General features: G+C 36.2%; 1 protein-coding gene across 1 annotated transcript; it reads right to left on the reverse strand.

Moving 5' to 3' along the window:
- Positions 1 to 231: 231 nt before the first annotated feature.
- Positions 232 to 10,679, reverse strand: LOC100183895 (MORC family CW-type zinc finger protein 2). The gene is made up of 22 exons (XM_002131647.4): positions 10,502 to 10,679; positions 10,063 to 10,208; positions 9,613 to 9,715; positions 9,162 to 9,342; positions 8,782 to 8,875; positions 8,432 to 8,546; positions 7,937 to 8,065; positions 7,382 to 7,461; positions 6,888 to 7,062; positions 6,391 to 6,531; positions 6,060 to 6,175; positions 5,645 to 5,815; positions 4,671 to 4,909; positions 4,238 to 4,420; positions 3,682 to 3,786; positions 3,528 to 3,564; positions 3,213 to 3,343; positions 2,744 to 2,867; positions 2,338 to 2,416; positions 1,829 to 1,922; positions 1,386 to 1,541; positions 232 to 826 (listed from the first exon to the last, which is right to left on the reverse strand). Exons 1-22 carry the CDS (start codon positions 10,564 to 10,566, stop codon positions 758 to 760), a joined length of 2,733 nt encoding a protein of 910 aa, XP_002131683.1. The 5' UTR covers positions 10,567 to 10,679; the 3' UTR covers positions 232 to 757.
- Between the last annotated feature and the right edge of the window lie 4,608 nt (positions 10,680 to 15,287).

Raw genomic sequence — 15,287 nt, forward strand, 5'->3', positions numbered from 1 at the left:
TGCACACGATAACCTCGATTCATAGATTACCTAAACTCCTAAATCGTTAGGAAAAGAATTGAGATTGTTCTGTTATTATTATCGTAATAATCAATATATTACAATATCTATATTTGAAAATCGTGTACTCTTATTTCGGTAAAAAGTTTTTTTAACCATGCATTATATCTTAAGTTTGCTAATCTTACGCTAATTTGTACACTGATAATGTAAATTGTAAAGCAAAGAAAATGTAACTATTTTTGACTGTATTATTCACAATTGTTTCATAAGAAATAGCACTGACTTTCAGCGCAACTGTAAAAACTTGATACAGAAAGATGAGTGTCAGGTTTTTGATGACCACGACACAAAAAAGTTGTTTTCATTGTAAACAATACACTGTAAGATGGAACGTTTTTAACAAATGACATCATAAACCAAAGAATGGGGTGTTGGATTTTTGGTTCTGCAGTCATACTGAAGATTTTTGGTTCTGCAGTCATACTGAAGTGAGGTTCTTAAGCATGTATAGCAGTGATGACGTCACTAAATATTGCAGTGACAAGCATGGGCGCCAAACCTGGGGTGGCAAGTTAGGCACGCCTATTCTATACTGTATTAATCAGTAACCACCAGAACCAAATTCGTTTTTTCTATACTGTAGTAAACATTTAACCCAAATTTGTTCGACAGAAATTGTGCGTCTATCTTGGTATAGCCAGCATTTTACAAAGTTTGGCGCCTATGGCAACAAGTGATAACTGAATGAAGGTCGTCAAGTGGTATTGTCCAGATACCGGCGTGCGTATAATGTCACTTCTTCATTCGCCATTGGGGGTGTGTCCTTTATACACATAATAAAGATTTAAATATTCGGTATTTATAAACCATTAAATGAGGGTTGCATAATGATATGTATTGGTTAACAAGCACAAACCATAAAATGGGTGTTAAACGCACAATTACAAATAGAGCAAAAGGCTTATAGGTTACAATGTAATGCAACTTAATTTACCCCTTCAACTACAATAACAAATGTCAAATATATTTAACTATATTTAAGCATATGGTGTTAAACCTGATGTGAATAATATGCAAGCTAAATTATTTATTAATAATAAAATAATAACTTTATTTATCTCTTCGGCTGCAGTAGCTTTTTAGTTGGAAGAAAATAATGGTGGTCACTATACCTAGAAGACAAACAGGCCATTTATGTTTCATTATTATCAAGTTATTCTTCTAATAGAAATAAAAGTGTGCGTAAAGACACAACTTGTACAATGAGGGGATTGGGCTTAAAAGAGGATCAACCCAAAGATTGGGTTATAATAAAAAATATGTATGTACGGTCAAAGGTGTGCAGCTATAAGAGCACAAAACTAGTCAATTATTTATATTACCTTATCAAACTTGGTAAGAAGTTCAAATAAAAGTTGCTGAGTGTCTGAAAGTTCTTGTTTGGCGCTGTCCGCTGCTGCCCTCTGCTGGTCAGCTTGTGTACGGAAGTTGCTCACTAAGCGGCGCAAGCCCTTTTCATAATGGTCAAAAAAGTCGTCCTGTTTCATAATTTTGTTAATTATGAATTACCACAAATTAAGTGAAAAAAAATTGACATTGGGTTCACTCACCAATAATGTCTGTGTTAAGAAAATCAAAATTACATTCAGGGCTTCCCAGACTTTTTGCCGGCAACCCTTTTTAATCTTTTAAAATTTACCCCTCTCAAAATATTATAATATATACAGAACATTGTGTAAAATTAGTATACTTGCGACGACCCCTAAATTACGTTACTACAGACCTCCAGTTTGGAATTCCTTTTTTCACCAAAACAGTAACTTACCATGGGAAAATCAACTAATTCCTTTAAAGTGAGGTTGTTTATTTGCTCCTTGGGCATCTTCCATTGTGGGGGAAGAAAGTACCTTAAACAGGTTCTGTGGAAAATAGGAAATTTATATGATAACTAAGATAGTAAATTAATTGTTCACTACAGATCATGCGTAAGGGGAAAAGTAAACGTTTTGATAGAAGTCATCAATAAAATGCGAATTGCTCTGTAGGGTAATCCAACTCTTGTCTAGTATACATATGTAGCACAAGGAATAACAAACACCTAATATTATTTAATGGCAGATGAATAAAAAAATCACATTAGTTTGGGCCTGGGTATGCCTTTCTATGGGACCTATTCCACATAGAATGACATACCTAATTCATTTTTTATCATTAAAACATAATTATGTGCCAAAAACATAGATTTTCTGTACAGTCTCAACATTAAAAAGTTGTATCTTACAAATGTCACCCATGTTTGTATACAAATATCATTAGTTTTAAGCTTAAATCAACCTTAGTTTTCCTAGAGCATTTTCTTGAAGTTCAGCAGTTTTCAAATCAACTTTAATGGAAGAGGAAGATGGTTCACCTCCTGCGTTAATTATATTACAAATAAATAAAGTTAACCAATCAATATGAATGTAAAACTTGTTTACTCATCTGTCATTCCGACCCATTAATTAGAGTGATTACCAGTAATAAACATTATGCTAATTTTACTGCTTCTGAATCCCATGTAACCCCCCATAACCAAACCTTACCCACACAGTACAACCTATTTCCCGATGACTACGGTATTGTCATACCTTCACCTTACTCCTTAAATCAACATTTCACTGACTAGCCCACAACAAGTAAACCCTAAATAAACACCATCCTACTCCACACCAAATAAACAACACCTCACCCCATATCTTACCAGGCATGCTGTTCCTCCTTTGCTTAACAGGCGAGGCAGATGAATTACCGTTTGTCACCAACTCTGAATTTGTAACGAACCTCAGATCCTCCGTTCCGTGCTCTACCCACTTGTCGAAACGATCCTGGTATAATATTTCTATGTTTTAGAATATAATATCTCCGGTCCTGTACCATAGTTGAGTGGTTAAACACTTGGTTTAATGCTCAAATTGATAATATTAACAGCTGACAATACTGATTGTCTTTGGACACTTATTAGACAATGCTGCTACCTAGTGGTCAGTATTGGATTGCAGCACAGTGGCAGAGAAATGAACCATCTCTGGCAAAATACACCCAGTTTGGGAGGACTCGCTATATAACATTCTGAAATTACATCCAGTTTGAGTATTTACACCGAGTAGTTAAATTCACCCAGTTTCCCGAAATCCTCCGCTATATAACATCTCTATGTAAAAGTTAATCACCTGTGGATGTTGATCGAACTTGACTTTAAACCTGGTCGGTTGACCTGGAGTAACCTTTGAAAGAATAATTCGTCCGGCTCGCCACTTCCCACCAATGTTTAATTCAACCATTTTTCCTATGTGTGTCGATGCTGTGGATTGCATGTAAGCTTACAAAACGCTAAAGGGGGTATTGGGGGCCTTAGGGCCATAAACCAACTCTGGCCTAATTTCACTTGTGTGGAAACAGAATATCCATATTATAATTTAACGACTCTTGTTGCCATGCAAGAACCAATATAATTTACTTATATTTAAAATAAAGTTAAGACTTACATTTTAAAGACTCGTCATCACTGTCATCTGAAACCTCCTGCAAATAACACATTGTAAAAATACAGAAAAAGACCAAGTTCAAATTGGTTCAGAATAATCATGATTCGAAGTTTAGTCGCATATACCCACCGGCACACCTGGTGGTAGAAATTACCTCTATTCTTGATTTCTTTTTCGGAATAACAAAATTTGAGTTTCTCATCGGAGTATATGTCGCTGTCTTCTTTGCAACAGTTTTACGATCCTCTACCGGCCTCCGCTGGTTAAAAATTGACAAAATTAAGTTTTTAGATAAAACTCTATTACCACATGGAAACAATCGCCTACAAAGTGACATACGTGGTAACTCATAAGCAGCCACGAGGTGTATAAAACAGAGCACACATGCTAGAATGATTGACCTTGCCCCACCACGTACAGACAAAAATAACACTAATGGCTTAACGTGTGTTTCTTAACTGTTCAGGCTATTCTAATCAGAATGATAATTGGCAATCAATTTTTTAAAGTTAAGATTTTATTACAAAAAGAGAACATCACCCACAAAGTTACATATAGGGTAACTTGTACCTTGTGAGAACGAAAAAGTTATAAATTATATTTTTCAAACAGCTTTGTACTTAGGGGTTGGACTAACAAACACTGTTACAACCTATACCAGTTGAAAAAATGTTTTTTTACTAATTTTTTTAAATACTTTTAAAACCAACCTTAAACCCAACACTTGTGGAACTCATGCGTGAATCTTGCGTAAGGTGGGGTCGGGTGGGTGAATATAACTCGTCCCCGTCTGATATACCACCACCAGAGGAGCTAGAGGACACCCTTCGCCTACGAGGTTCGCTGTGTAATTTATTGTAAGCATCTCGACTACTCGTTACAGGCTGCAGTTTCTGAATAAGAAAGATATTAACTTTAAGTTGTGGCTTGTGACGTGAATACAGTTTCATTCTATTTTCTCGTTCCATTTGGTGGTTAACAAAGAACATTCATTAAATTATAAAACCGTATTCTAACGACTCCCATAGACCGTTAGTAATTGTTAAAAACATGATCAGAATATTTGAATGTTATGTGCTAAAGGTGTCCCAGTTCCCCCTACCCTACTATGTATGATTTTAGGACTTAAACAATCAAACTCACAGAAACTTTGTCTAACTCTCGTTGCACTTTCTCCATTTTTTCTTCCAGATCGTTTCGTTTCTGTTCTGTAGACTTGGTGTCTTTATGGAACTCCCCTGTGGGAACCTGGGAAACTTCTTCGGGGCATTGGCATCGGTTATGTTGGGTGTCAGGGTTCATAGAACATATCCAATTATCGGGAGGATCTCGACCCACCATGTGTTTTTGAAAGGGTAAGGTTCGCCATTTTAAACAACCATCTGAAACAAGGAGGTTTATGGTTTAGTGGGATGATATGAAGCAGCGGTTCCTTATTTTCGTGGCCCTATAAAAATCGAAAAAATGCAAAAACCAAACCAATGAAAGCCTTATAATCGAATTACAATCATTGCTGTAATGCTGTACATTGCGAACCCCCTCAAACTGATGTACGGGCCCCAGCCGTTGTTAAAGAGTAATTAAATTAGTCTTTTTGACATTTAATCTTAGTAAATACAGCTAAACTTATGGTTTCTTATATAGGAAGTAAAAGCTGTATGAGAGTTTTATATTGAAATATAACTTTTGTACAATCAGTGTAATGAACGTATTCACTTAAAGCTAACTTGCGAACAGGATATCTAACAGTTTGAAAGGAAATCTAACCTTGATGTATTAGTTGTACCAAGAAGTTAAACATCTGCTGTGAAATGTACAGAGGCAAGACATTGAGAGGATAATTTAGCTTGTATAGAAATGAAGGTATATTCTACATGGGTGAGATCCTATAATGTGGCATGACATGGGTTTTGTGATTTAGGCAAGAGGTGACCTAGTACTTGATACACAGGGTGCTAGAACCCATTTTCGGGGACACTGGGTTGGAGTAATGTCGATTAAGTATCTTGCCCAAAATGACATGCGCATCAGTGCATCAAGTGTCTACTCAGTATCCTGTTGTTACAATGCCAGTCCCTAACCATTTAGCCCGTAACACTGAACACAATAAGACTTACCGCATTGGATAACTTTAGGAATATGCATGACTCTCGCACGTTCATATTTTGGGTCATTTGAAGGAGAATCCGTCCAGCTATCGGATAAATAACCAAATCCTTCCCAAAAACTCATGACTCCCCTGCCCGAAGCTACTTTCGAATCTTTCCAATAACATTGTAAGTGATCGCCTGGTGAAAAGTTAAAAACAAAAAGTTAAACTAAAACAAAAAGTTAAACTAAAACAAAAAGTTAAACTAAAAGCAAAAAAGTTAAACCATATTCAACTTGAAGATATATTTTGTAAAATCACTGTTGTTTTGCTGTAATTTCTGTGTTTTTTTATTTTAAATTTTTAAATAAAAACGTTTGTGTAAAGACAATTATGTCATATATACATGAGTTGTAATGTTGATTTTGGGGTAAAAAACTTACCCATTGCTTTGAGAAGGTGTCTATATTCCTTGTTGTCAGCAAAATGTTGTTTGTTATGTGTTGGTTCCAGGACTAGATACGGAACGTTTACAACTCCTATTATACCAGCACAGTTCCTGTAATGAGAAAACTATAAAGTTTTGGAAAGAATTAAGTTGATGTTTCTTTTTACATTTAAATTCATTCCTAATTAAAAATAGTAATTCGAAATTGGCTAAAACATCATAAAACATTTACAGATTTTGCAATTTTAAAAACTAAAAAAAATAAGAATAATTTAAAATTAACAAAACATTCAAAAGCTAAACTATAAGCAAACAAATGAACTTACACCCCTCCATTAATTTGAGGTCCCACTCTCTCATACATTCGAATCAACCTGCTGCAGTTATAAATAAACATCCCGTAATATTTGCGATGCTCTACGTTGAAACCAAACACAAAATCCAGCGTTTTCCGGTCCTTGAGCGCTCTAGAATAAAACAAAAAGAGTCAACATGTCTATGTATTTTAACTTGAATCTGTCTATTTCAATTTGTACTTCGTAGTTTGTACCATCATTGTTCCAAAATTTTTATAATAACTTTTCAAACAATTTATTATTTTGTACACCTATGGTCATGCCCTTACACTAAAGAGATATACAGTGTTGGGCTTAGACAAATGAAACTGTATGTTCAAAATATTGATATTTGTGAGAGTCTTAAACAATTCGGTTTCCTATATTTAACAACTATATCTTTTTGTGTTACAGTTCCAATGCAAAGACATCCTGTGACCACTACTAATTATATTACAAAAATATTGACAAATATATTCAAATCTTACTTTCGTTTAAAACTTGCAACATCCCTCTTAGAGGAGGCGAGTTTCCTACATCCGGATGCTTTCTCCTGCGCGATCCGGAGCACAACAAGATCTTCTTTCTTCGGTTTCGCTTTCAAACTCATTTTCCTTTCAAGATCACGACTGCTGCTCTCCGCTTCCCTGGCTTTCTCTTCAGCTGTTGGAAAAATATCTTAATGAGTAAAAAAATGTTGGGCAACATAGGGGCCAATGCTTGACTAGTTAGGCAGGTTTACCCCAACATTTTCTGCAATGAATTAATCTGTGAACATTACAGACGATATGGCGTGAAATTTGTTCTACAGCATTGTGTGTTTAACAATTACTGCTTTGCCTGCGACACTTAACGTATATTGTTCCCAACCCAGTGGTTACTAATAGTTTTGTAGCACCCTGGGTATCATGCTAATTGGCCAAAGCTTAAACCTTAGGTCCCATGTCGTCCACATACAACAGAAACTCATTAAAGATCCCACCTATCCTATATTCTCGCTCAGCCTTTGAAACTTCTTCTTCTGATCGCTTTTTAAACCTCGTTGAAGAGAATTTGTACATTCTGTCAAATAAACATTATTTACTTTGTAATAATGTAAGAAAGTAAAAAATAAATACATTTATAGAAATGTGTTGGTTACCACACACATATAGAAAACAATTGACGACTTAAAATATTTCAAATCTAATATTTAAGTTTTAGTGTAAGCTTTTTTTATGTTATAGATAGAAAAATTTCCAAACTTTCATATTATATACCATAGTACACACTACGAGATACAGGCCAACTGTGACCTGAATTCCAGTTTTCATGGCAGCAAAAAGAATAAGTTCAAAAAACTCAGAAATCTAGGCAGGCCAACATGAGTTTTTTGAAACTATTCTTTTTGTAATTACCTCACCATACACTGTATAGTCTGTATATATACAGAATTACTTATTAAGGTAACAGGTATTGGGCCAACTGTGGTCTAAACCCATGGCCATGACATGCCTCACTGTATAACCTCACCCATGTAGAATAGCATAATACATACTTAGGTTTATAAAGTGTGCATGCGAGTCGTTTCGTTCGAATTTTCTTCCCTTGAACATAAACCTTCATACGAGGGTCTAGGTACAAGATGGCCGCATATGACTTGAATGAAACTCGCTCTGGCCAATTACTGGGGAATAAAAACAAAGATTAAAAGTGGGTGGATAGTTTAATCATGTATATTATTAATGAGATAGAAAGATTATTTGAACTTAAATGAAATTCCATATATTATAGTACATATAGTAGAAGAGATTTGAAGACATTTTTTAATTTTAACAAAGTATTTTTATTATTTCATTTATTTTTAATTTTAACAGATACCCAAGAAATTTAACAGAGCTTTAAGTTTTAACGCAAACTGTTTTTATTGTTACTTCTGCCACTGTACATAAATATACACTTTTTTGGCTTCTCTGGTATCATAACGTTTCGTTGGCATTACCACAGAGCCCACAAAAATATTAATATTATTATACAATAAAAACTTCCATACCTATCATCATCTGGATCCATTTCTGCCATTCTTATATCGGTTGGATCGGTCGTTACGTTTAACTCTGGTTCACCAGAATCAAGAAGCTTCAAGTTATAAATCACTACCAATGTACCTGTTTATTGGGAGGGTGTGACGTGAGGGTTTTAGGGGTAAAATGTAATGGGTTTAAACAAGGAGTGAAGGGGCAGGGGTTCTGAACCAGGCGTCATAACATTTGAACTGAAGGAGTTTTAAACAGTTAGGGCTTTAAACTAGGTAAAAGGGTCAAGAATCTTTTCAGCTCCAATGTCACACTTATTTTACTTTTTTTAGATGATATGTCACCCCAGGGTTAGGTCTATGCTCACCAGTTTGATCTTTAATATTATCAAATTGCTTCAAAACTTCGTGTTCGCTTCGAAATGGTGAATATTTCATGATTAGGTTGATTTCCATTTCATACTAAGAAATAAAAAAAATCAAATTAAACTGTATTTTCTTGTAAGAACTAGATTCAAAGTGGAAATATCGGTCTCAATTTCCTTAAACTGTTTAAAAATGTGTTACTAGTTTTTAATTTTAAATAAAGTATTGCACAAATTAATTAAAAACGGTATTGTTTAAGCTCACTGTACAAGGTTTAAAACACCCACTAACAAACTTAAGATTGCTATAGATTTCTTAAGGACAGGGTATGAATATCAAATCAATAAATCAAATGGGTATACTAGAAGGATCAAAACAATACCCTTTCAATGCCCCCGTTTTGCATGATTGGTTTTCGCGTGTCACAATCCCACACAGGTGTTGGCACGATGATGCTGTCAATGTTTTCATGATCATGAAATGTACGTGATAGCATGAGACACGTCAACTGTCGTCCTTGCTTGGAGAAGAGAATGAAATCATTTCCAATTCTCATTGAACCACTGAAAGGGAAAGATATGTAAATTACTGATGCATTCTATTCTATATGGGTAAGGTTTTACAACTAGGTATGCTAGGGGACCAATATTATATACCTTTTACTTCAATAAATGTTTCTATACACAGTAGCCTATATGGTGAAATTAAAATCTAAAAACTGAAACCACAAATTAGGTATTACCCACATAAGTGTTAAAGGGATAAGATATTACTAATTTAGATGCTATATATGGTATGATGAAACGGAGTTCAATTATAGATAAATTTCTTACGATTTTAATCCGTTTCCATACTGTCCGATCATGTGATCACCAGCGTCACGCTTAAATGATTTACCAAACTGCACAATATTTGCAACATCAGTTGGGTCCATACCTGGAACAAGGATTTGAAAGCAACAAATTACTTACTGGCTGTTAACTTTGCAACCAACTTTTATCATTACAACCATTTTAGACTAAATTTTCACTTATTATGTATTTAAACAATATATACACAAACTCTGCATTTCACAAAGCAAGTTTTAAATATGAAGACTATATTGTGAGCAAGACACTTAGTGGACATTGCTCCTACCCAGTGGTCACCAATGGGTTGTAGCACCCTAAATGTTAAGGTAATGGGCCAACTCTGGCCTAAATCTCAGGTCACACCACATGCAACACTACATGTCCTCACTCACATAGAAAAGAAACAGTGTAATAATACAAACTTATACCCACCCTCTCCATCGTCCAAGAAGTTTAACATATACCCTCCACGTAGATCAGGATTTGCAACCGAATACACATTGATTTTAGTGGCGGCTGCATCTCTTGCATTATCTACCAGTTCAGCTAACGCTCCAAATAAGAATTCATGGGTTGTTCTGAAAAATAACAATCCTGTATTAAAGCCTATTCATACAATAAAGGGGTTTTAGGGGTCAGTGCACTTGTATAAGAAGAATTGCTAAATCTAAGGTTTTAAAATATGTTTGGGTTGTTCTGTTATATAAACATTTAAATATTATTTTCAAATGTCAGTTCCTTGAAGTTTAACATATTTGTGTAAATAGACTTTAATTTGATTATATGCTTATAACATTTTTATATAAAACAGTTTTCAAAATTGCACCATGTGGTTTCGTTATACTGCAAATACACAATATGCAAAACTTACGAATTTGTATGCAGGTAGTTTTGTGTGAGGCCAGCTCTGGTTAGACTTGGATATAAATCTGACATATTTGCAACTTCTATTTACTGATTTTGAACGAGTTTCTTTCTAGTTTACAAGCGTTTCTTGTGTTGCACGAAAACAGCCAGAATTTACGCAAACAAACTGTCTATTCATCTTAAAACAACAATCAGGTATTAATAAACAAGCAATGCATACATTATAAGCTAATAAATAAACATTGTAAGGTCGATTTTATATAAGTAAGGTCCTGTTGACAAAATATAAGGAAAACACTGTTTTCCAACTCAAACCAATATTTCATATTTCCAAAATGATAATTTTTCTATTTCATGCCCATTTACATGGATGTTTTGTATTGTGTAATAAATTTGGGGAGTATAAAACAAAAATAAGCGAGAATGACTTTCTTTCTTATATCAATATAAACAAAATCAAAGCTGAAATTATTTTCAAAACCAGTTCAATGTTATAACTTACAAAATACAGATTTTTGAAAGATTTTAAGCCGGGGAATGGCATGTTCGGACACACTGACAGTGCACAATGCGGTCATAGGCAAATTTGTCGGCTTTAGGACATGTGTCGTACACGAGGTGTCTTACGAGAGTTACGAATTAGAGAAGACTCAGTTCTCAGTCGTTTAAGGTCCGCACCAGTACTTCAGCGACTGTCAACCCTAACAATCTAATTCACAATGTCGCTGCGGAAGAAAATTAAGAACAACAACGACAAAGGAAATGTTTCCTTTGCCAGGTATTGTATCTAGTTAAAAAGAAAAGCGACAAATTTGGGATCAGTTTCGTTTGACCGCATCGGTCAAGCAACGCCTTTTAAAAATACCCAAAAGATTTAGTTTGTTAATATCGAATTAAACTTGTACAGTCGCAATAAAGCTGTATCATTCCGGTAATTTTACAAAAGTCTCACACCTACAAATGCAGGCAACAGGGGGCCTATGGGAAACGACTATTGAGACCGACACACCCCTATATGGGTTATATTACGTACAATCTCGGACGTCATAATTACTGAAATCCCAATTCATATGCAAAGTTGTAACTTTACACCTTAGCCTATATTTCATATTCTTGAATGGCAATAACTCTTTTGTTGTCTTTAAAAAGGCGCGCTCATATTTATCAGGTATGCGATTCATTGCAGCGAAAATAAATTTTGTCAGAGTTGTTAAATCGAGTCTAGTATAGATGTTCCCCATATTGTAAAGGAGGGGAAGGCGAAAAATCTTTAGCACTTAATATCCAAATATCTTGATCGTGTTTTAAACAATTAACAGCGGTCTTTAGGAGTCGTGAGAATACGGTTTTATAATTCTTTGAATGTTCAAAGAATAAAAAGGTGTCCCATCTTCCCCACCCTAATATATAGTCTGTTGCAAATTAAGTGACTAAAATATATGTGTCGTGTTATCATATGGTAAAATCAAAACTTCCTATGAAAGTAACCATATACAGTAACGACGACCTTCCTTCAATAAGGACTGTATAGCTATGGTGGACTGTTTGCCTTTTTACCGCGGTCGCAAACATTGACGTATATTATATTAAACTTGTATTTATAAATATAGGTCTTGCTGAAATTAAAATTAAATTTAATATGGGCGTGCCCATTGTGGCGCAGGTGTTTTGAAAACTATACCCGTGTCTTAACAATTGTTTTGATTGTCATGTCGATTCAAAGCATCGCCTTATATGTACAAAACTGTGCAGATACGTTACTTGCGTCAGTTAACCCGGGAAAGCACCTGATGGGTCGCACGCGAAGTAAATAAAGGGCTCATAATACTGTTTCGTGCGACTGCTCGATACATTCAAGCTCATAACCGTGACGGACGGAACTCCATCTGGCTGACTTTTGGGCTTCATTAATTGTGCAATCGCATGAATAAAGCAGTCGAAAATACAGTACGTTATAACTGCTGTTCCAAGGCTAGAAATTGTTATCTCGTTACTTACGTGAAGCTTAAAAGTTTGGTTAATTTTGAGCTGTTATAAGTTTTTCTGCCAGATGTAGGTTATATCTTTGTTTACAGGCTTAACCATATAACGCTTAAATATTTCGCAAAACAAATTGTATATTACACATCATCTAAGAGAGTACCGCGGTTTTTGCTTGGTTTATTTTTAGCGAGCTGAACAAGTAACGAAAAAGAGGAAGTTAATGATTAAGGTTGCGTGACTGGAGTTAGTCATACGATTCCGACAGCAACCGTCGCTGGCAAAACGTTCATTTCTCGCGGCCGTGTACAATGAGAATGTTTTGCAGAATTTTTGTTACCTTGGAGTTTGTAGCTTCTTGTGTTCAAGTGCGAGTTGGTGTAGATAGTAGTTTTGTGGGCAGTAGATTTTTATGCAGCTGGAATTTTCATGTATAAGTAGGGTGGGGGAGATGGGACACCTTTTCGTTCTAATTTCTCGTCCCATTCGGCAGTAAACAAAGATTATTCAAAGAAATATAAAACCGTATCCTCACGACTCCCATAGACCGTTGTTTAAAACATGATCAGAATATTTGGACATTATGTGCTAAAGGTGTCCCATCTTAACCCACGGTACTATATGTATGGTATAAGAAAAGTGTCCCGAGTTCCCGTTTTGAACAGCTTTGATTTATAAGATTACTAGCGGTTTATATATACTAAATATAATACTATAGTTAAATTTATAAACATAAATTAATACAATTCTGCAGAAACTAACATTTTTGTTAAAATGCTGGAAGCCTATTGAAATACGATTTAGAAAAAAAGCTAAAAAGCTCTTTGTGCGGCTTTTAAGCAACTTTACTGTTTTGAGTTACAAAAATGTATTACTGCTGAAAACTGGTGGCGAAAATACTGATTTGCTTATTGTCCATCTGAAATTTAAACAGTCTCTACAAAATGACGCTGAGTACTGAGGCTACACCAATCTTCATAACCGAGACAACTATAAAGCTTATTGCCAGTGGGTATACCGAAGCAACGTCAAGTTTCAATGAGTATGCAGCACCACCAACGCTAGGTCTCGATGAGCCGCCGAACGACTGGCTTTACATTTTCACATACCTCGGGATTGGGGTAGCGGCTTTAGTTCTTTGCTTGGCAACATACGCCTTGCGAAACTACATTCGTGGCGTCAATACAAGAGTCCTAATTGCTGTAGACACAGAAACTGACAAAAATGGAGGGATATATCATGATGGAGTCAATTGTATGACGAAGTGTATTGCAGAAATGTTCGTGGAAAATAAAGACAAAACAGAAGAGTCGACCGTTAAGGGTCCTGCGTATATTGAAAAGCAAATAAAGTCAGGGGATACGGTTACGGTTAGCGCGGACGGTACGAAAATAGTTTGCGGACCATATAAGTTGTATTTCCCCACTGGCGCTGTTTCTTCCGACCAAGAAGTAACAATTACTTTTATCCCGGGCGTAAGCCGCAACGATAATAGCTTTTGTATTGCGCCAACGTTGAGGTGTTGCCCTTCTGGGTCGAAGTTTAAAAAACCTGTGAAAGTTGTTTTAAAAAGCAGTTTCGGAAGTAGGATTAAGATAGATCTGGTAAAAGTTCCAATCTTTACAAGGCACGATGAATCAAAACCGTGGAAAAAGGTGGAAAAAGTGCAACTTGGTACGGATGGATGTCTAACGTACAAAATCAAGCATTTTTCCGACTATTCGCCACAGCCAAACCGTAGAGAGTTACGCCGACTTGTGTGCTTTCTTACATCGATAGCATGGCTTAAACATTCCGGCCAATATTTGAGAACTCTTCAATGGTATATCTACAGTCGGGGAAATGAGAGCATTGCTACGGTCATGAAGTCTCATAAAAATGAAGGCTCGCCAGCCATTGGGTGTGGAGAATTCGGAGCAAAAGCGGATAAACCATTACTTATGCAGTTGCCGCCGACGACTGGGCTGTCAATTCGGCCACTTGAGATTCGAATCGAGCCTAAATATTTCAATGGAGAAATCTGTACTGGTCCTATACAGTTTATCATCAAAAACGAAAATGCCGAAAATCCCACCTGCCAAAGATACGCGATTAAACAGACAAACAGCGCAGGCGGAAGCAACGTCATTCTTGGTTCAGAGTTTGGTATCGTATGGGGAGATTTAGCTCGAACAGAAAGCACGCAGTCAGTTGTGAACATTGGTCATGTCGATGAGTTGCACCAATATTCTGTTCCCACAGAAGACACACCATTGATCGGCAGACAAAACAGCCCTACCGCCCGAAACTCACCACCCTCTACAGTCACACGAAGAAATCCGACACGAACATCGTCAAACCAACGGTCAGCAGGAGAAACCACACAGATATCATCGTCGACGTCTACGCAGTCTTCGGTCCGCCCTCTTTCACAAGAGCTAAGGAATGGACTTCCAGCGGATCGAAACGCGAGACCGAGTTCAAGCATAAGTTCAAGCTCAAACCCATATTCAACACCGGAACGATCATATCAACCGACAAACAATCGCGACGAAAATACTATTGAAACAGGCGGGTGGGCATCGGTACGTGATCGCGTCAGTTTCTTTGACAGACAGTTTTTATCCCGTACTTAGCTGTTTGATTTGTTGTTGGAAACCAACCCAAGTAAACCTTTAAAATAACAGGCGGTGGTGTTGCGACACTCTAAACCCCCACCCCATGGCTGCGCCACTGCACACAGCACTATGATGATGATGTGAGTGCATGTCGTGGCTTTTTTTAAACAGTGAGATAATTTTGTTTGCTATGATCCATTAATACGGGACAGC

The sequence above is a fragment of the Ciona intestinalis genome, chromosome 12 (genome assembly GCF_000224145.3).
Source record: "Ciona intestinalis chromosome 12, KH, whole genome shotgun sequence".
In the NCBI taxonomy this organism is placed as follows: Eukaryota; Metazoa; Chordata; class Ascidiacea; order Phlebobranchia; family Cionidae; genus Ciona; species Ciona intestinalis.